At 31.2% G+C, this 22,525-nt stretch overlaps 3 protein-coding genes across 3 annotated transcripts; all 3 read left to right on the top strand.

The window, feature by feature from the left end:
- The first annotated feature begins 3,356 nt into the window (after window positions 1-3,356).
- LOC113555929 (protein ALP1-like) lies at window positions 3,357-4,013 on the top strand. Its single transcript, XM_026960554.1, has one exon. The coding sequence runs from the start codon at window positions 3,357-3,359 to the stop codon at window positions 4,011-4,013; it is 657 nt and encodes a 218-aa protein (XP_026816355.1).
- Window positions 4,014-12,992: 8,979 nt separating this feature from the next.
- Window positions 12,993-13,641, top strand: LOC113555927. The gene is given in 3 exon segments (XM_026960552.1): window positions 12,993-13,192; window positions 13,194-13,517; window positions 13,635-13,641. Coding segments are annotated over 3 exon segments (531 nt in total).
- A 3,526-nt stretch (window positions 13,642-17,167) lies between these two features.
- LOC113555923 lies at window positions 17,168-21,045 on the top strand. Its single transcript, XM_026960546.1, has 5 exons — window positions 17,168-17,417; window positions 18,593-18,790; window positions 19,791-19,927; window positions 20,089-20,411; window positions 20,694-21,045. Exons 1-5 carry the CDS (start codon window positions 17,168-17,170, stop codon window positions 21,043-21,045), a joined length of 1,260 nt encoding a protein of 419 aa, XP_026816347.1.
- Window positions 21,046-22,525: the final 1,480 nt, after the last annotated feature.

A 22,525-nucleotide genomic window follows, 5' to 3' on the forward strand; every position in this document is an offset into this window, starting at 1 on the left:
CCGTTCTCCGACAAGTCCAACTCTTGATATCCTTGATCAAACCAAATCAGACTTTACCGAAGACTTCGAAGAAACTAAATTTTTCCCTTTAACTCAAAACCATCTCGATGAAGCACTGTCCCACTCGCCAATTGAAACACAAAAAAGACTTATGTCTGATTCTTCATCATCTAAACATCCAGACTCCCCTAATGCTTTATTACCATCTACCTTAGATAAAAAAAAATGAAAAAACCATCAAGAAACCAAAAATACAATCTCGCACAAATTCGTCCAACAGTCTCGATATAAATTTGGACGAAAAACTAAATCCAATCATCGAATACTTCACTGTGAATGCGCCCTTACCAATCACATACATCCAATTTAAATACATTCTGAACAATTTCAACAATAAATCAATGAACATCCACACTTATCGAAAGTATAAACATAAGCATCCCAACCTTAATGGACATAATTGAACATATTCATCCTAAAACAAAAGACAAGTCACTCAAAACACGTATAACAAAATCTACTTTTCCAATCTCAACCCCTTCAACAAAGTTTTACCCAAAACTAAATAAGCCTATAAAAAACATATCAAAACCACACAAGCAATTTCTTAATCTTCTAATTTCTTAACCATGGACTCTATTATTCAATGGAATATAAACGGCTTACATAAACACAATACCGATATCCACAGAGCAAAAACTCTCATCCAACCAATCGCCCTATGCTTCCAAGAAACTAATTTAAAACTTAACACCACTTTTCCCATAAAAGGATATAACGGATTCTTCCAAAACCGCCAAACACACCTCCGTGCAAGCGGCGGAGTAGCTATATTTGTAAATAATCTCATTGAAAGCACCGAAATTCATATCCAATCCCCACTTGAAGTCGTAGCCGTCTCCGTACGCCTCAAGACTCCATTATGCATCTGTAACATCTACCTACCAGACAGCACCACTTTCACACTTAACGACTTCAATGACATCATCCGACAATTACCCAAATCATTTATTTTTCTTGGTGACTTCAACAGTCGTAATCAAATTTGGGGATCCCATCTCACGGATCACAAAGGCAAAATTATGGAAAAATTTCTAGATAATGAACAGTTAATATTGTTAAATACTGGAAAACCTACTCGCCACAATTCAGCCCATAACTCTTTTTCATCCATAAATCTCACAATAACAAATAGTTCTTTTGCCCCTAAAACAGAATGGAACGTACTTAATGAGTATAGCAGCAGCGACCACTGGCCAATTTCCATAAAAATCCTTGAACAACCACTTTCAACCCCTCCACTCGACCGCTGGAACTTAAAAAACCCAAATTATCCCTGACACAAAAAAAAATTAAATTTATGTGGGTTCCATCACATATGGGCATTGCTGGTAATGAAATGGCCGACATGTCAGCAGATAAAGCAACCAAAACGATCGTCCTCCCTACAATCACCGAAATTCCAGTTAACGATATAAAACAATCAATTAGACAAAAAACAAACATGGTATGGCAAAACCACTGGGATTCCGTTCCACCTAACAACAAACTAAAAAAGATTATAAAATGTACCAAAAAGTGGCACATCCCCAAAAACCTAAGTAGACGACAAGAAGTTGCTCTAACCAGATTAAGAATTGGACTTTCTTTTCTGGCACATTCATTTCTAATAAGTAAAGAGCCACCACCTATTTGCAATGAATGCCATGAACACCTATCCATTCAGCATATCATCCAAGACTGTCCATCATTCCAACATATACGAGACACACTATCGATACTAGACAACCTAAAAGAAGCACTAAATGAAGACAACAGCACAAAAATTTTAAATTTTTTGACTAAAATTAATATAATAAATAACCTATAAATCATTACTATTAACATATTGTACACGATGTAAAAATTTTATATGACTCAAAAATATTTATATGTTACAAATCGTATTTTATATTTTAAGATTAATGTAACACTCACTATGTAATACCTACAAGGCTAATAACCTTAGTTGTTGAAGCCTCTTTTCTAATAAAAAAAAAAAAAAATTGTTTTAATTTGGTCGCTGGTTCAAGAAAAACCGGTCACGGACGTATAAGAGTGAATAATGATCGCCGATAGGCATTTGGCATCATTGTATTCTCAATACAAGTTTGTTCTTGCCTAGTACAACAAAAATCCACAGAGCGCTAGCAATAAGTTTCTTCACTATGATATCAATAAATAGATTTTGAATAATGCCATGGTTATATTTAAGACTTAGAAATAAATTAGTTATTATTAACTACTAATTATATAGATGTTATATTAGCTATAATGAAATAATAAGTAGAGCACGAAATTTAAAGCATTAAAAATAGGGTTTTTAAAAAATATATATTAATCACAAAAAAAGGATAAAAATTATTTATTAGTCCATTAAATTATTTTTTAAAAAGGTATTATAATTAATTTATTCATCAGCCTGCTTCCTCGACTTTTCTTTTTTCCATAATTATTAATCTTTAAATTAAAATTATTTTCTTACCTACATTATCGGAGTTGCATTGGACAATTACAACTTTTATCAAATTTTTAAATAAAAATCGTCTGCAACGATCGAACAATATCATATCTGCTTATATTTTGATAAACTACGTTCGATTTCTATTGATGAAATAGGGGAAAATTTGATATTATGGTAAGAATTTAAATTAACAACAAAACGTAAACTTTTTATTAATTCAACATTTCATGAACCTTTCCTTAAATTAAGTTCAAACGTGGACACTGAGAATAATTACTAATACAAAATTAATGTTGAATCGTAAGAAACTCGTCCCATAAAGGGAGGTTGTGGCTCAAAACGTGAATGAGGCTGCAAATCTTCAGGAGATTCGATGTTTGCGTAGTTTGATGGCGAAGGGGAAATAACACTCGAATGTTGTGTAGATGTAGGATATATGACACTATAATATTGTTTAATGTATAATGTATTATTCTGATTAGACACTATTCGCTATTGGTTGGTGACTAGATGCATAATTTTGATGAGTTGAGCAGATTGGATAGTAAAGTGATCCTTGTGAAAATATATTGTATTAAAAATTTATTTGTTAAAATATTTTATATTGAATACTTGGACTACCTACGTATGTGGAAGCTTGAGTATTTTAGATGATATTTAATATTAGTTTATTGTTTGTGCAATTTTAAGTACTTATGTTCTGAACATAAGTGTTTCGTCGTCATTAAATTTTCATACCGCATGAAACCTTTATAATTTTTTTGGCAATTCCTGTAACTGTGGCTTCAGCTGAAAGATCTTTTTTCCAAACTTAAATTGATAAAAAATTACTTGAGGAATTCTACTTTCCAAGATGATCCGTGTTATAAAACCATCAGGAACTGGAAGTCAACATTTCAACTACAAGCACTACTTCTCAATTGTCCTGCTAGCAATCGTTGATTCTAACTATAAATTTGTATACGTCGACATAGGATCATTTGGAAAAGATTCAAACTCGACGATTTTTGAAAATTCTACATTTTGGAATCTGCTACAAAAAAATGAACTTAACATTCCTGAAAGTTGTCCAATATTGAATGCTGATATCATTGTAGATTATGTTTTTGTAGGAGATGAGGCATTTGGCATTTCTCAACATGTTTTACGTCCTTATGGAGGAAGGTATTTAACAAAAAATAAGCGTATATTTAATTATCGCTTGTCTCGTGCGCGAAGGTATGTCGAATGTGCATTTGGAATACTATCCAATAAATGGAGAATTTTTCATCGACCAATGAATGTTACAACTGAATTAGCAGTGGATATTACAAAAGCGTGTTGCGTTCTACACAATTATGTACGCGAAAAAAACGGAATTAATTTTCAAGATACTCTTTCTATTGATGGATTTGAGGATGTAAACACTACATATGCTGACCGTGGCACACGATCAGCGAGTGATATGAGAAATACATTTGCTGATTATTTTTCTACAGTTAGAGCGGTACCTTGGCAGCATGATAAATAAAATAATTATATTTTAGAACAAAAATAAATAAAATAATGTTATTCAAATAATTTTGCTCTATAAATAATATACCTAGTTCAAAAACCATTTATTAAGTAACAATTCTATGATAAGTTATAACTCGTGTTCAATAATTTTACTCTGTATTTTTATTAGGAATACCTGCATAATATTTTATGATTAATATTTAAAATATCACTATACCTAATAAACTATAATAAGCAATTTTTTTTAATTTACCTATAATTTTTTGATCCTTTATATCCAGCTCTTCAAATCCTGGTTTCATTATACAAATTATGTCTCTCCAGCATTTTCTCTTCTCGTTTCCATCTGAGTATGAATCTAACGTCTTATCCCATAGCAACGGCGTCTCCTCTACTGATGCTATCAAAAGATCAACATCCAAAATATCCTCATCAAGAATCTGAGTTTCTTCATCGGTAGAGGACATGTTGAAATCGATTGACATTGTAATTTGGCTACTACCACGATCACGACTACAATAATCAACGATAAATAACAAACTGTCCGACTGCCGCGCGATTATTACGGCCCATGTGAAGCTGCTCATTTAATTTAGTGCTTATTAACAGAAAATACCCATCGCGCGCTATTTTTAACGCGCGGTATAGTCAAGGTGCACGCAGCAGTTTTCGAAATGTCGCGCCATAATCTTACGGCGCGACACTCGTGTGTTGTGCTTTATTCATTTTAATGTATTTTAACAAAACGCGCCGTAAAAGTACGGCGCGGTAAAAATGTCGCGTGGTAAAATAACGCTCGTATGTTGCCAGCCTAAGGAGTAAAAAATTCCCATAGTGTGAAGTCAATCTGACTTTTTTTTATGTATTTCAAGAAAGAGGGGCCAATATATATTTGTTTACACTTGGGTCTCTGATACTAGTTACGGCACTGAATGGGTAAAAAAGTGTTGATGTTATCTGGTTTTTCATCAGAAATTTCTTTTTGAGTTTGTGAATCTAAATATTGTATGCATATCGTTTCGAGATTTGTTTCTTTTTGCTTATTTTGTTTTGTTTTATTTAATTGGATATTTTGTGATATAAAACGTTCGTGTACCCTACGCAAAAATGAATTTCTAGGAAAAAAAATTTGAACTATAGTTTGTCTTGTGCACGAACATGTGTAAAATGTGTTTTCGGAATTTTGTCAAATAAATGGATGATTTTTCATAGTTTCATGTTTATGTTTTTTAAGGTATCAGATCAAAATAGGAAAACTATTACTGCAACGGTCATAATAGTGAAACAAAAGTAATGAAAACAAAATGAGCAAATGTAGTTATTAGCGATCACAAAAATATCGAACATTTTATTTTATTTGAATTACAATTATATGAAGTTATATCTTTAAAAACTTCAAAGAGTATAATATAATGATTAATAATAACTAAAAATAATTTAGTGTATAAATCAAAAATAAATGTGTGATATTTACACTTGCAAATTAAAATTATATGCAATACCTTTTAAAAAGTTAATTGTGTAATTTGTGTTAAATAAATTTATCTCACTTACACAACACAGTATCCGTGGCTAGAAAGTTGTCGTAATCTCCATTGTCGTCACTTTGGAAAGTAGATAAGTAACTTTTTCTGCTGCTTCTTCGCCTACATATGCCTGGATCATATACCTCATATACCGTGTACACCTTGTATAAGGTAATGCTAAAACCTGTCCGAGATCTCCGAATAAACCGGTATCATTTTACAATTGCACTTTTGTCTGCGGAGTTGAGTACTTGTACTTAAATGGCGCGTTATATGTCAGTTTGACTGTTACATGCGGCATTTACCGCTGACCGAGGATTCCAATTGTACGTATGATCATTATATATACTATGATTATAACCGCATTTACTTGAATACAATTGGATCCGTTCTTTTTTTCGGCCACGAGGTTTTAAAATCGATAGTAGCGATTGTTGTGTTGACAATTTTTGTCGCACCCGTTTTTGCCGCTCTAAGAATGTGGACAGCCTAATCGAAGCAGGACTATTGTACAACGTTGAACGGCGAAGTTGAAGCCAAAGGGCGTGGGTATAATCCTGTGGAACTCCGAGTAGCCTATAGTTTATCGGTAAGTAAATAGCGATTGGTGGTGGATCTAGTTCTACATGAGGTAATTTATGAGGTTGATTTGTACAGTCGGTGCCGGTGGTAGTGGCATTGGTGACTGTGGTGGAGGTAAACTAGGTGGTGATGAAGATTGTAGTTGTTTATTTCTTTTTTGATGTCTTAATCTTCGGCGTTGTTGTCGTGGTCCTTGTTGGAGTTGCATTGATAATGGTTGTGATTACCTAAGTGGTAATGGTCGTTGGAATGGTAGTAGTGGGCATTGTTGCAGTTGGTTTGACGATAGTCGGAATAGTGGTAGTTGAAATTATGGTAGTCGTGGTGATGGTCGTAGTTGGATTGGCAGTGATAATAATCGTAAAAAGACTGCCGACCATCGTTTATACTTAGATCCCCTTTCCATCACCCATCTTCTTTAGAAACTCCACTTCTAACAAATTATTGTTTCTTGCGACTAATTCGAAGTTTTCCATTTTTGTTACGACTAATTTATCTACTTCGTGTACTACAACTCGCACATCCATACAATGTTCATACTGTTGATAATCTCAATAAACTCGACTTTGATGAACTTGAGAATAACACTAACAGGTTTAATCGGCGTTAAAAATAATATAAGCCTATACACAATGTGTACATATACACATTAGGGTGGTCCTTATTTTTTTTTTTTTTAATTTAGTCGGGCTACCAATGGAATTTGTTCAAGACCATAAAAAAATGAATTGTGTAAAGTTTCGTAATAATTGGTTAACCCTAAGGCGTGCCTCAAGAGGGTTGAATTTAAAATAAGGGTGCTTTTTGGTTTTTTTTAAATTCTATATCCTATAAAAGTTGTTACTTGTACTTTTTTCAATCAACTACTCATTCGCCCACAAAATAACAAAAATCGTTTTTAGTATATTTCATATGTTTAGTTCATACAAATGTACTTCGTGTTCACAAATTTAACCACGTCATAACCACATAAAATTTTTTAATAGCTTTTAAAATATAGTCCAATGTTAAACTGGTTAATGCAAATGCTTCATATTAATATACATTAATTAATTAATGCAAAACTGTGTGATATTAAGTATACATGTTTTAACACGTCTATACTTGCGCCTATTCGTACCTACTTGCATTATCAACATTGATCACGCGTTTTTTTTTTTATTACATCCACGCCGGATACCACGGTTGACATGTATTTTTCAAATATTATATGTGTCTTAACAGGTCTATTAGACACGTCATTACAGGTTTTAGCTACATTATTTGTATATTTATATTATTTTTTTTTTACTATATATAAATAACATTTATATTGTTATGGATCAGTTTATAATTGTCAATGCACCTTTAACAAACAGTCGCTTTGATTTTAATTTTAATTTTAAAAATGAAAAGTAAAGTTAATATTCGTAAACGTATTTATTTAATTGGTAATAGCTCTCATCAACTTGTTGGATGTAAGTTACCATCAAACAAACAAGTTTTATCGGTCTTATTTTTTAACATTCGAGAAGTCAAGTTAAGTGTACGTGAAAGTGCGCGGTTAGTGATAGACGAAACATTAATTTTTTGGCAAAAAGCTCGAATACCTACGAGGGAGATTCGTAATTGTGTACCACAGCTAGAAGAGTTGTATAATACATGGCGGAGTTTGCAGAAAAATTCGAGTCGCCGAACAAACACTCAGATTAAAAATGAAAATGAGTTTATACAATGTTTTGATGACCTTTTTGATATTGCTCATGCAGATGCATTAGATATAATGACTACTGATATAGACAAACAGTTTTTAATAAATCAGAGACAAAAAGGTCGTCCAGGAGCATTGATGGGTGTCGATTGGATAAGTCAAAAAAGAGAATTTAAACACTCTAAAAAATTGGAAGAATCTGAAAAAAAAAGAAAACTTAATGAAAGCAAAATGAAATCTATTTGTAAGTATTTCTTATTTTACTATTTTTGTAATTTGTTGAAGATAGGTACTTTCAATTATAGCTAATATAATAAACAAATACTGTTTTAGTTAAATCTGTGGAACTATATTCTACAAGTGATACGGAAGTAAGTTTGTCTGAAGACTGTACGTGGAGCCAAAATATACAAGATACAACCAACTCTATTGTTATGGAAATTTGTGAAGAATCTTATGAAACAACTACAACTAATAAACGAGGAAGAACACAATTTATCAACGATAAACTTGTAACTGTATTAGATAGATGCAAGGTAAGTGACAGAGATGCAACTCATATATTAATGGCCACGGCTCAGGCATTAGGACATAATGTTGATGATTTAGTAATAAATCGTTCGTCGATTCACCGGGTTCGTGAAAAAGTACGAAAACTGCGAGCAGAACAACTACGCTCAAGTTTTAATAATGATTTATTTAAAGAATCTGTTGTACATTGGGATGAAAAAATGTTACCTTCATTAACTGGTAAAGATTTAGTGGAAAGACTGCTAGTGCTAATTTCATGTGAAGGACGCGAGAAACTTCTAGGGGTTCCTAAGTTATCGGCTGGAACTGGAGAAGAACAGGCTGAAAACGTTTTTCAGTTATTAATTGATTGGGGGATTAGTGATTCAGTTGTTGCAGTTTGTTGTGATACTACAGCATCTAATACTAGTCGTTTGAATGGTGCGTGTGTCTTATTAGAGCAACGTCTCAAAAAAGATATGTTATATCTTATGTGCCGTCATCATATCTATGAATTAGTATTGAGGTGTGTATTTGAAGAAAAATTTGGCATTACATCAGGGCCTAATATTCCACTTTTTAAAAAATTTCAAGAATACTGGAGCAAATTAAATACTAATAATTATAATCCAGGCATTGAAGATAGTAGTGTTTGTACGGCTTTATCACACACAAAAAATGATATACTTCAGTTTGCTCTTGATCATTCAAAAAAAAAACAATTTCGTGAAGACTACAGGGAACTACTAGAACTTACGATTATTTTTCTCGGAGGAACTCCACATCGTGGAATATTATTTCGTATTCCAGGTGCTTCCCATCATGCTAGGTGGATGGCCAAGGCAATATATTGCCTAAAAATACTCATATTTCGAAACCAATTTAAAATGTCAACACGTCAACAAAAGGCATGTCAAGAAACATGCATTTTTATTATTTCTATTTACATAAAAAGTTGGTTTGGAGCTCATATAGCAATTCAAGCGCCATATCAAGATCTCATGTTTGTTCAGAGTTTAATTGAATATGAAAATATTGATCAAAAAGTTTCCTTTGTCGCATTAAAAAAAATGTGTGGACATCTGTGGTACTTAAGTCCTGAAACAGCAGCACTTGCTTTTTTCGATATAAATGTTCCTTTATTAGAAAAGAAAAAAATGGTAAAAGCACTAAATACAATAATTGACACCGGTGAAAATAATGTTAATCGTTTCATCATTGATATCAAAAACTTAAACTCATTGAAATTTAAATGTATTAGTGATTTTATCAACAGCTCATCATTAAAATTATTTTATCGGTTTAATATTAAAACCGATTTTTTAAATAAAGATCCTGAATTATGGAATAACAATCAGCATTTCATACAAGGTCTTAATAAATTTACCAACTTAAAAGTTGTAAACGACGCAGCAGAACGAGGAGTAAAATTGATCAGTGATTTCAATAATTTAATCACTAAAAACTAGGACCAAAAACAATTTTTAATTCAGACCATATATGATTACCGGAAAAGATTTCCTGATGCTAAAAAAAATACACTAAAAAATGATATTTAATTATGTAATTTATGTCTGGTATTTTGTAAGTATGTTTTATATTTAATTGCGATGTTTAACTTGATTTACATAAATTCAAATATTATATTAAATTATAAATTATTATTCATTAATTCATTATGTATTGTGTTTATGTATGTAAAAAATGTTAAATATAGGCAACGCGTTATTTTTATTATTAAATAATACATTATTATATAATAAAAACGAGTATTTGTTATTTTGTGGGCGAATGAGTAGTTGATTGAAAAAAGTACAAGTAACAACTTTTATAGGATATAGAATTTAAAAAATATTTTGTTATTGTATTTTTTTGCCTATCTTAAATATTTTAGGCTAAAATTTAAAAAAAATCAAAAAGCACCCTTATTTTAAATTCAACCCTCTTGAGGCACGCCTTAGGGTAAACCAATTATTACGAAACTTTACACAATTCATTTTTTTATGGTTTTTAACAAATTCCATGGGTAGCCCGATCAAAAATTAAAAAAAAAAAATCATCATTTATACATTAAGGACCACCCTAATACACATATCTTATAAAAAATGTATTTCCAATACGATTTTTATTAACTTAAATTATTATATCTATCATAATGATAGATTGATTAAATGTTACAAAAGAGTAACGGTTTTCAAAATTTAGGTACCTATTTTCATAGAATACTTTTAAAATTATTACTTATATGAATCAGATGTTTAGATCTTAAATGAAAAATAGATGATTTTTATGAATATTTATATTTCCATATATTATACATAAACACAAATAATATGCAGAGAAAATAAATGGGTCAATTCTAAAAAAATAATCTTGTTAATTACTCAATAATAATTATTAAGTATCATCAAGATAAAATATAATCAAAATGCGGAGAAGGGTTAAATAAATAATATCTTAACCTAACCAAATTACCATCTAAAGTAGCAAATGTAATTAAGTCGTATACCACTTGATAATAACTTGTTTATTTTTATTATTTAGAAATTATTAATATAAATATATATCTATGACATGATATGTTTATTTTTATTTTATTATTTATATTTCAATAGAAAAAATAATTAATAAATTGTTTATATATTTTTCACAGATTCTATAAGAAAATCGAAACAGCTCTACTAATCTGCTTCAGATGAGGAAATCAAATTATTTTCAATTGGAAAATATATAATAGGTGCTAAAGGCAGAATATAACAACAAGCTGGAAAAATTATTAATTCTTAAACACTGTTTTTTTTTAAATATAATGTATTATAATTCATATATTTATAATAATAAGAAAATTAATACTATACGTTAGTAGTTTTCAACCTTCTGACAAGTCAACACTCAATAATCTGTTAAACACCATCAAAAAATTAATCAAAATATATAAGAATGATATTTTTGACAAAAAATTTAAACTTTTAAATACTCATGATGGAAAGTGTCCTTTCACTAGATTGAATCCCCTGCTTGTTTACTTTGGTATTATAGTTCACATAATTTTTAGAATTTGAGTTTGACTTTAGACTGAAACGTTGTAAGCTTTTATGGACTGAAAAGCCGCGGTGATTTGCTGTGTGCTCACCTCTGCACAAGACACAGGTAGCAGGTGTATCTTTTGATTTTGTACACTGTTGGGTAGGGTGGAAATCGGCGCAGCGAACACGTCTGGGAGGATGAGCACAATAACTTTTGGAGTGGCCGTACTCCTGACAGTTGGAGCATTTAATGATTTCTCTTTTTTTATGGGGCTCTTCGACCGTTATTTTGGTGTGAAGTAATGATGTTAGTTTGAATATCTCGTTGTTGATTTGAGCAGGTTCGAGGTCAACAACAAATATTGGAAGAGGACGTTTGGTAGTTTTGTGAATAATATTTGTGACTTGACGGACTGAGTAGCCGATTTCTTCAATAGAGACGCCAACTTTAGAAGTTGGAGTTGAGGGGTGTAAATTGCGGATAACAATACGAAAAGCTTTATTTTCACTGGCTTGGTATGAATGGTATTCGGCTTTACCTTGTTTTAAATATTTAATGACCTCTCTGTATGAGTCGGAGTTGATGGTGCTAATTTTTAGATTATTAGCTGATGATTTGAAACTGAAGTTTTGAGAACCAATCAGTTTTATTAAATGATTACGTAGTTCGATGAAATCAATAACATTGCGTATGAATATTGGGGGGGGGGGGGGGTAACGGAGAGTGATTGATTTGAACATCGGAATTATTTGAGTTGATTTTTGGCGTATCGGACGTTTCAGCAGAATTTTCAATGTCATAATTATGAAGAGAATTATATCTATTTGTGCTAACAAAGGCAGGCTTAGGTTTCTTTATCTCGGCTTTTTCAGTTGAATTGGTTGAAGAGAGGTTTCGTTTTGACTTGTTTTTGGCTATTTGAAAATCGTCATTTTCGTCATTTTCATTGTCCAAAAAAACTTCATTTGAAGTGTTGGATTGATTTGAAACGCTCTGTATGCGGTTTACATTTATATTCGAAATTGATTTATTTTTGTTGGTTTGCGTGCTGGAAGTTGATAATTTAGCAGGCCCATGCCTAGATGAAGAGTTCATAATGATCGGTGTGTGGGGCTATTAGTGTGGACGATAGCGGGCTTATCGCCCGTAGGCGCGGGTTTGGTTCACGATACTGTAATTGGGAAAGACTTTGTGCTAAGATATAGGTATACTTTACCGAATAGTGATTTCACGTCGTAATTGCTATTTAACTCACTGCTATCGAGAGCTGTTAAAACGTATTGCGGAATACGTGTGACCACTACGGTGTCTGGACACGAACTGCATGGTATTATCTATAATTAAAAAGATAGATAATCATAACTTACCGTTTTGGGTTACCTATTAGTTACCACGGTCCACGGGTATAGTGAATAATATTGTGCACGAGAAAATACGTTCTATTATTAACATGCCTGGTTCGTAATTCGGTTTACACCATATTACTCCCCCTTACTAGTTACTAGTAAAAAGTGACTTCCGAGCATCGAGCTATTTATTAGTCTGATAACTGTTGTCTTTATCTACCACTCTTAACCTACTTGTAATTGAATATTTTGTTCGTCTGCTTAAGTGTCTTCTGTAATTGTCAATTGGCATAGTATCATTAATTTAAAATATGTGTAGCGAAGAAGAAGATATTTATTTAACACCGGCCAAATTAACAGTTAAAAAAACAATAAAACACAGGGCACAGAAGTTTCGGCCAGAATGGCTTAATGTTGACGAGTTAAAAAAATGGTTGTGTCCTGTTAATGACGATCCCTTTAAAGCAAAGTGTAAGTTATGCAATTGTACAATGGTCGCTGAGTTGACGAACAAAGTCGCACGGTAAAGGGAATAGTCACAGGAAAATCGTAGCTTGTAAGGAAGTAAAAAAAAAACCATGTAAAACAGTAGCATATTTTACTACAACTAAAACTGACTCGAAGTTTGATGTTCAAGTTAAGTCGGCAGAGATCAAACTAACAGCGTTTATTGCCGAACATAAAATAGCATTTTTAGCTGCAGACCACCTTGTTGATGTTTTGAAAAGTTGTTTTCCTAATTCAAACATAGCTAAAAATTTAAAAATGAAGAGGACCAAAGTAACTACCATCACAACAAATCGCCCATCCGGAAGAAAAACGACACAATTCAAAAAGTGCTATTTTTCAGGAGAGTGGATTAAACTTTTTTTGTTTTGTTTATAAACAATTTTGAAATTTCCTTATTAACAATGTAAATAAATTAGACATTTTTTGATTGTACATGTTCTTAGCAAATAAGTTGCACTATATAATTATTAATTATCACCAGATTTATTGCTTAAAAAAAATAATAACAAATTATTAATAATAGATTTTTTTTAGTGATAAGTGAATTTCGTTGAAAATACGAGAATTTGATAACAACAGTACGAGAATACCTGTTTGAGAATCTGGCAACCCTGAACAACCCGCCAGTTGGTGACTCCTGGTCTAGATTACCTGACCATGTCTCTGTAGTTTATCCAAATTCCCATTTTGACTTCTTCATTATTTTTTTTTTTCGTTGTTTTCCACACCCACTGAAATAGCTATTTGAGATTCACACCTGTTTCCGGTCATATAAGAATAATATTAAACAAATTGATTTCTATAATATAATATCAACATGATTTGATAATAGAAAAAATATTTTTCATATTCCGTGGACGGCGAGAATCGAATGTATACTTTCTAAAATATCAATAACACACAACATATAGTGTATGAAATTTACCACTCGATTTTATAATTCCAATGTTAACGTTAATAATAAAGAAGCATAATAAACTTTCAAGCTAATATTGTAGCAAATTCAGACTATTGTTTATGTGGACGTATAGGGGAGGGAGGTGCTCAGGAGAGCTTAGAAGTGTTACTAAGTTAATTAATTTTAATACTATAAATTCTAGTTTATAGGTTATCTTTATTATTATAATAAATTGTATAATTTATATTATTTATATAGCCAAGTTATAATTATTATTTAATAATAGTAATAATATTATGTTGGTAAAGGTTTTTATCGGAATTTTGTTTTAACGTTCCATAAACAGTTTATGGCTTAAATAATAACGGCTTGCCGCTGTGTTTTACAAAATGCGTCGTCGTCTGAATTTCTACATCACGCGTTGAGCAGCGAACGTGTGCGTGCGGGTACACATTCTTCACACATAATATTATTGTTTGGCGAGCGGAGGGCCAATTGTTGTAAGCCTGTGACGTTATTTCTAAAAGCAGATGGTGGGGGAAAACATCTACCGCTACTACCACTATCGAAGTGGTTTATAAAATGTATTGCGGAGGGTACATCACGATCAGTGCGCATTCCATTGACCATTTTACTTTGTTCACTAGTACACCAGTCTTCCAAACACGTTTCTTTAAACCAAATCCAAATATTTAATTTTATTCACGCCATTTGTTTACTGATATTATTATTTTCATTTTCTTGACCTACATTTACTAAAAGTCTACACCATGACGTCAATAATTGTTGTACTGATAATAACCATCATCACTATTACCAGTGGCGGGGCCAAGGAAAATACTTTGCCAAGAGGTGAGTACATATATTAATTTTAGCAATTTTAATTTCATTTTTTGTTAGAATATAATTATAATTTTTTTTTGTTATTATTTATGAAAACATTTTTACAATTTTGATTTTAAACGTAGTATTTTGATGAATGTATTGTGTTTGCGACGAAATGGCTTTTTTGTGGTGTTTCATCACTTTTCGAAGCACTAAAAATGGTTAGATTTTCTACTTTAATATTTTTTCTGGTAGTAAAATGAATGTAATTGTTACTAAAAAAATCGAAAAATTGTTCGATATTTTTTTTTTTTAATTGTCAATAAAAAAAAATGAACAACAATCTACAAACATTTTAATCATCGTTTAAATTTAGAAATTCAGTCTATACATACCATATCTATATAATATACCTATTAGTATACATATATAAATGAGTCCAACCATATATCATATTCTTTATGGGTGTACAAAAAACTTTACTAAAAACTAATTTCAATATGTTATCAATAATGAGATATGATTGGCATGGTAGAAGGACAGTAAGTCTACATTGTGCGAACGACTCGGGTGGTCTATTGTTTGACACTGTGTCGTTGGTCATTTTTTTTATGAGTAATTATTGTGTTAATAAATATCTATCAAATTAAACCTATGAGTTACTTTTATTATAACAATTCAGAAGTGGGATGAAACCGTGCCTTTTATGTTTGTGAATCTTGTGTCGAGTTTTGTTTTGGAGGTTTAATAGTGGGATTTTTTTTCTCTCTTTGAGACTTTATGTAACCTAACCTAACATATCGTTTTGCCGGTCAACTGTCGTTAGTGAGACAACTGTCGTTAGTAAGATATACACTTTGTATACGGTTCAGCGAACACTCGTACCACAGCAACGACATCGTTGTCACCGGTGGGCTGTTGTCACTGATTGTTGACAGTTGATATCGTAATTTCGTACACTTATAACGAATTATAATATTATTTCACGAATGTAGTGTGCGTAGTTAATTTTTATTTTTCTCTTTTCCTTTTGTGTATATTAATTATTTTGTTATCTGGTGGATGCCCACCCGTACGTGAGTTGTCAAGATGGAACCGGAAAATAACAATTCCGATTTCCCGAACTCTTTTGACGTTAATGCACTCGTACGTGCGTTACTGGAGCAGAACCGGCTACGTGAGCAACAAATGGACGTAATTGTTAAAAAATTGTTGGAGGAAAAGAAAACCGAAGTATCAGTACCATCATTATCATCGTACCATATACAGACCATACCTATGTTCGATGGCGAGACTGGAGACACTGATTTAGCAGCGGAATGGTTAAATGCGCTGAAAACTGCGGCCATGTTGAATAAATGGCCGGATATGAGCACGTTGGAGGCGGGTCGGTCACGTCTTGAGGGTGCAGCACGTAACTGGTACCTGAGCTATATGTTGGAACTAGATTCATTTGAAAAGTTTAGGACAGTCTTTGAAGCGACGTTCACAAGTCAAGAAAGTATCACGGAAACGTAGAAAAAAATGAGTGAACGACTACAGCAACCAGATGAAACTGTATTTGCGTACTTTCATGATAAAATTCGCATGTGTCGTCGACTGAAATTGTCAACGTTGGAGACAAAAAAAATGTTATGTGTTGGTTTGTCTTCCCGTGAGATGTCAGTTGCATTGTTAAGCAACGGACGTACAGGTGAAGCGGAGATGTTGACAGATATTCGTATGTACTACGAAATTGAATCAAGTCGGAACGAACAGTTCATGACCGTAACTCAAAACAAAAGGAGTGATGTGACGGCTACAAAAAAAGGTTCGATAACTGAAAGTGCGCCAAGGTATGATGTCCTACGTACGTCCACTGAACCTTGGTGTTCCGATTACCAAAAGGTGGGACATATAGCGCGGGATTGCAATCTTCCACGTAAACCTCTCATGTGTACGAACTGTAAAAAGGAGGGACATACTCGCAAGTACTGCCAAACGAGTATCCCGGATGTTAGCTTAATCACTACACAAGTAAATAACAACCTTAAGTATTATGTTAAGAATGTACGAATAAATGATCACAGAGAGCCAATTATTGGGTTAATCTATACGGGAAGTGCATATACTATCATGCGAAGGTCTGTCGCGGAACATTTTAACTTGTGTGTACAACCCGCAAAGATTAAAATGTGGGTGTATGGTAACTCACAATCTGTGGCAAGTTATGGATAAACACAAGCAGTGGTGAGTATCGACGACGTTAATGAAATGATATCAATAGTGGTTGTCGAAGATTCGGTCCAACATTATGACGTCATTGTGGGACGGACTTTCACGGATTGCAATAATGTCACTTTTGTCAAGACTAACGAACAACTGCTGTTTGCTTACGATATGCAATTTTCATTTCATGACACCGAAGTACCATGCGAGGCGTCAAAACGACATAGTATGACAGTTTTAAGCAAGAAGGAGACTCTACCTGCGAAGGCTATGAAGTTGGTGGAGGTACAAACAAGTGATACGGTTGTTAATGTTATGCTCAGAAATCGATCTCAATAAAGGAGATAAGGTCGGAGTGGTTTGGGATCGTCCGAGTACAAACCAATTAACGTCTAAATATGGATAGTTAATAGTAGATAAAAATATTTAGAGCAACTATAAAATGTACCATATATAAATATTTTGTCACATGAACAGTCATTTCAAATTTGAAATTATAGAGTAAAATAAAATATTGTTTCTACATCGAGTAAAAAAATCTTCATTTCCTTTTGTTGTAATCTTCCGATTTTTCATTACTTCAATGACTTGTTTTTTGATAACGTTGAATAAGAAGATCGACGAGACTGGTACAAACATTGATATATTATCTATATTATTTACATCAGTATCACTAAATAATTTTGATTGTTCAGAATATTTTTGGATTTCTTTGTTAATGATTTTTACTGGTCTTTCTATTTATCTTCTCATTTTCGTTTTAATTGATTTGAAAATATTTTTTTGTTTCTAACAGATTCGGGTTCATCTTTGTGGTTATGTAAGCTTCCATCTTTTACGTTTGTCTTAATGTCACGATCAACATATATTTTTCCGGTACACTTTTTATTAACACATTGCCATTTATAGAAAAATAAGTATTTAACATACGCTTTATTATAAAATTTATAATCATTATATAAATATATAATATTAATTGATTTTTCCGTTTTCAATAACGATTTCAAAATTCATTTTTACACAGTGCAATATAAGACGCGAAAAGAAAATCTTTTCTAAAATAAATGTATACTGTTAATTTATAATACTTAACCGTACTATAAATATTATATTATAACAAGGATGTATACCATGACTTTACATGTGAATAAATAGACCATTAATTTAGGCTTTTCAAAATACAATTTTGCATCATACAATAATTATTTGAATATATTAAGAATTATATTTATTTTTGCTGGAATTATTTTTAGGTTATATGATTTTTAGATCAATATTTACTACAACACCCATCATCACAATTACTTACCCTTTTCCATAAATTTAAATTATAGTTAGCTATTTTTAATTAATTACACAAATATTTTGAGTAACCAATTTTTTTTACAAATAATTTTTCTAGCGACACTCCTACTTAATCTATCATAAAAATGAAATGAACTGAATTTCTTTATTTATTATGTATTACAGTTGCTCCACCAATCTATGATAGTTGCCCGTCACTTGAATCTGCGGAATATCAAGTAACCATGATAGATTCGGTCAAGTCTCTAATAAGTGGCTGTGCCTACATCAGCTACAATTATTCTCTGAACTCGGTCTCACAACAATCATTAAGACTGTGGTTTGGTAGTGTAGAGTATAGCAACCAAAGTTGCCATTACCAGGGTACGTATAACAAATAATAATTTTGGTAAAATACAGGATTCTGCACTGTGACCGTTATTAGGAAAACTTTTCCTGTTTAATAACAACAAAACTCGTAGTAACGCGAGTTAATTAATTAACAATTTATATTACTTAGGCAATATCAAATTTTCCAATATACAATAGAGCGTTGATTATCCGCACCACAAAATTGTTGTACAAATTTATTTTGTGTTTAATTTAATTTAATTTGGTTTTATCGTGTATTCGTGTATAAATTATGAAATGCGAAATTATTTTATTATCGACTGCTGTTCACTCAAATGTATCATGTACGTCATACAAACGGTAAATTATTTTTAATTTAATTTGATTATCCGCACCCCTAGATCACAATTAGTGCGGATAATCAATGCTTTAATGTACCACATTCTCCGTAAATTATAATATATTATATGACAGTTAAATATAGCTAAAAAATTCAATATCATACTTGATAGTGCCGCTCTTTATTGTATATAAAAAAAAGAAATAATAATCACGTAGTTAAAAATGTATTTATAGACTAATTTCACATAAAACTAAAATAATTTGTGTCTATAAAGTGTTATTATTTATTTATAAATGCCTATTGGCAATAGAGTATAGAGATAATAACTACATGGTGCAAGTTATTTAGGCAAATATAAAAGAGACAAGTTACAAGGAGCAAAACATAAAACATTTATGACAATATTAATCAAAAAATATAAACTACAAAACACAACTATAGTGTAAAGTGTATGTTAAATTAAAAAAAAAATGAATATAATTTGGAAATATATATCTTTTAACTTATTATGAATTTTGTTTTCTATTAATAAAACGATACCATCAGGTTAAATTAAATTTATAATATTATTGAGGTTACTCTGCTAATTTAAATACACGATTTAATTAGTAATAAATATATCTTATTTATGGTTATAACTCTCTTAAAATAACTTATAATTTTTTTAATCGTCGTGTGCACATTATTTAGGAATGGAATATTTTAATTTTTACTGCATGGGAAAATTACCCTCGCCAACAGAAGACACAAAAGAGGGACGTATGAGGTATATACGGTTATATGAAGCAGATGCTAACAAGGCGGGAAACCCAGATCACAGATGTGCTGTAAGTATATTTAATTTTAATTTAATATGATTTAATAATCAGATTGATTATCCCATTTTCCAATTCAACGATAGAATTAGTCTATTTGACTAAAAACGTGCTTTTCTCTAATTTGAACTTACTTAAATAATATCAGTTAATATTATTTTTATTCATCGCAGTTGTACAAGACAGGCATCGAAAACGCCACTACATTTCGGATGGCGGTTAGCGAGAACACTTCGTGTGATGGCCTGTTAAACATGCTTTCTCGTCCAAAGATGAAGATTCCTGAGTATAACAAAGGATCCGTGTTGTTATTGTTTAACAAGACCAGACTCAACACGTTGGTAACATCATCTCTGCCTGATACGACAACCACTGAGTCAATGGAGTCAATAGCCATCTCTGTTGAAGGAGACTTCCTTCAACATTTTGGAAATCGACTTAACCAATTTGGTGGCTCTTCCGCATTGAGTACAGCGGTTCAGAATAAAACTAAAAGGTTAGTCTCATAGCAAAAACGCCTAATCAATTGTATATAATATAAATAGTATTGTTGTAGAATATAATATAGTACTGAGTAGCAACCAAACTTAACATACTAGAAAAAAAATAATACCATAGTGTTTAAATATAGTTATAAATAAAATAAGAAATATTATTTGCTCACTTTTATTTTATTACAGAAAGATAAAAATGTTTTTGTACTATAATAGTAATATTATTTTGCCTTTTTTATTAATTATTTTATCAGTATTGTTTTTTTTTTTTTATACTCAAAAAGGGAACAACGACATGCCCTACCTTACGCATTTGCTAGAGTTGGCGGACGTGGTTCAGTTATGTCCCTCTATAATTCGCAGTCGGCTATGTATGAAAATGAAGATGCTGCAAACACAACCACAACAACTATAGATAAAAATAGGTTACATCAATCATTGGAAATCGAACACATTCAAAAAAGGCGCAGACGCTCAGTATCAAACGTTAAGTCAACATCCAAAACCGATGTTCCAGTGTTGGCAGGCATTAATCCTTTTTCTTTAATTCTTGTTAATCGTGGGCACAATAATAAAACGGGTTCTATAAAACCACTTGGATTATGGGACCAAATTACGAAATTATTTAAAGATTGATTAGCTATTTTATTTGAAGTATTTGTTGCAAATCGGCATAATACTATTTTAGATTTCATCTTTTGTAAAAATTTTCTACAATTCAAAATAAAAATTTTCGGAAATAAACAAGATAGTTATTTTATTTATTTTGTAGTGAGTATTTACAAACATTTATCATAAACTTTGTCTAGCGAGAATAAAATTAGATATGGACGTATTATTCTGTTTATTGTGATAATAATATTAAGACAGTACTATAAAAATGTCCAATACTAAAAAGCAAAAAGTATTTGTGTTATTAAAAACTTTTAATGAATCAAATAAAAATTAAATTTTGTATGTGATATTTAATAAATCAGAACTTAATAGAACATATTGTTATATTTTGTTTTTTTTACATATTTTTTATTCTGATGCCAGTGTAGAAACATTTTAAACATTTTAGAATAATTTATTTTTATTTTACTTTTAGATGTTTTAAAACCAAGCCAGAATAAACATTGTGTGAATTAAATACTTAATAGGTATCTTAAGTCTTAACCCATCCTTTGTTTAATCAATAATCACAATTTCTCTCTTTTAAAATAAGACTGATTGTTCGATTTCTTTTAAGCATCTGCTATCTAGTTATATTAAATTGTATTTCAAAAAGAAAATTTTTAGTTTTTGAGAAAAGTGATACGAACCCTGTTTATTTTTTTTTTTTGAACATTTTTAGGAACATATATTTAATGTGTAAATGTAACATTTGGGTTAATTTCTAGTACCTACACAATTAATGATATATTGATATTTACTTTATTAGAAGATATAGAAGTAGGTAAGTATACTAAAAGTGAAAAAGGGAAAGTAGGTAATGATTTTTTTGAATATAGGTACTATAATCAGCTATACAGTAGAGATATTGAATGTACCTCATCATTGAAGAGTAAGTCACGCTGTAATACAGTAAACGAATCTGAGCGAAAACAGTTAAGTCAACATATATAAATGTCTAAGTATATTTTATGATAAATTTATATTGCCACTTAAGTAATTTATTTTACTAAAAGTAATATAATAAGTTGAATTATTGTTTGCCAAAAATATTGCATTTTAAAATGTTATTATATACATAAAATTTAATATTATAATTCAAAAGTTTTTAACTTAAAAGTTTAAAAGTATGCACAAATAACATTTTTAAATTACAATAATTGAGGTAAAATATTGAGTAAGTAATTTTTCGTTAAAATATCTATGTTTGTCAAAATGTTAACTTAAACTGTATAAAAAAAAACTGTGTTGTACGACTTTTTGTTTTCAAGTATTTATGAAAAACTTAGTAAATAGTAATACGGTTTTAATCCTTAGCCCATAGTCAGACATTTGCAATAATTTTAGAGAACATTCATATTTTAATATACTTAATCGCATATCAAAACTACGCTTTGAATTTGCAAATATCTTATTACTTTAACCACTATGCAAAACCTAAGTGTGATTTATTTTAGACGTC

This window comes from Rhopalosiphum maidis, chromosome 3, assembly GCF_003676215.2.
Source record: "Rhopalosiphum maidis isolate BTI-1 chromosome 3, ASM367621v3, whole genome shotgun sequence".
NCBI lineage: Eukaryota > Metazoa > Arthropoda > Insecta > Hemiptera > Aphididae > Rhopalosiphum > Rhopalosiphum maidis.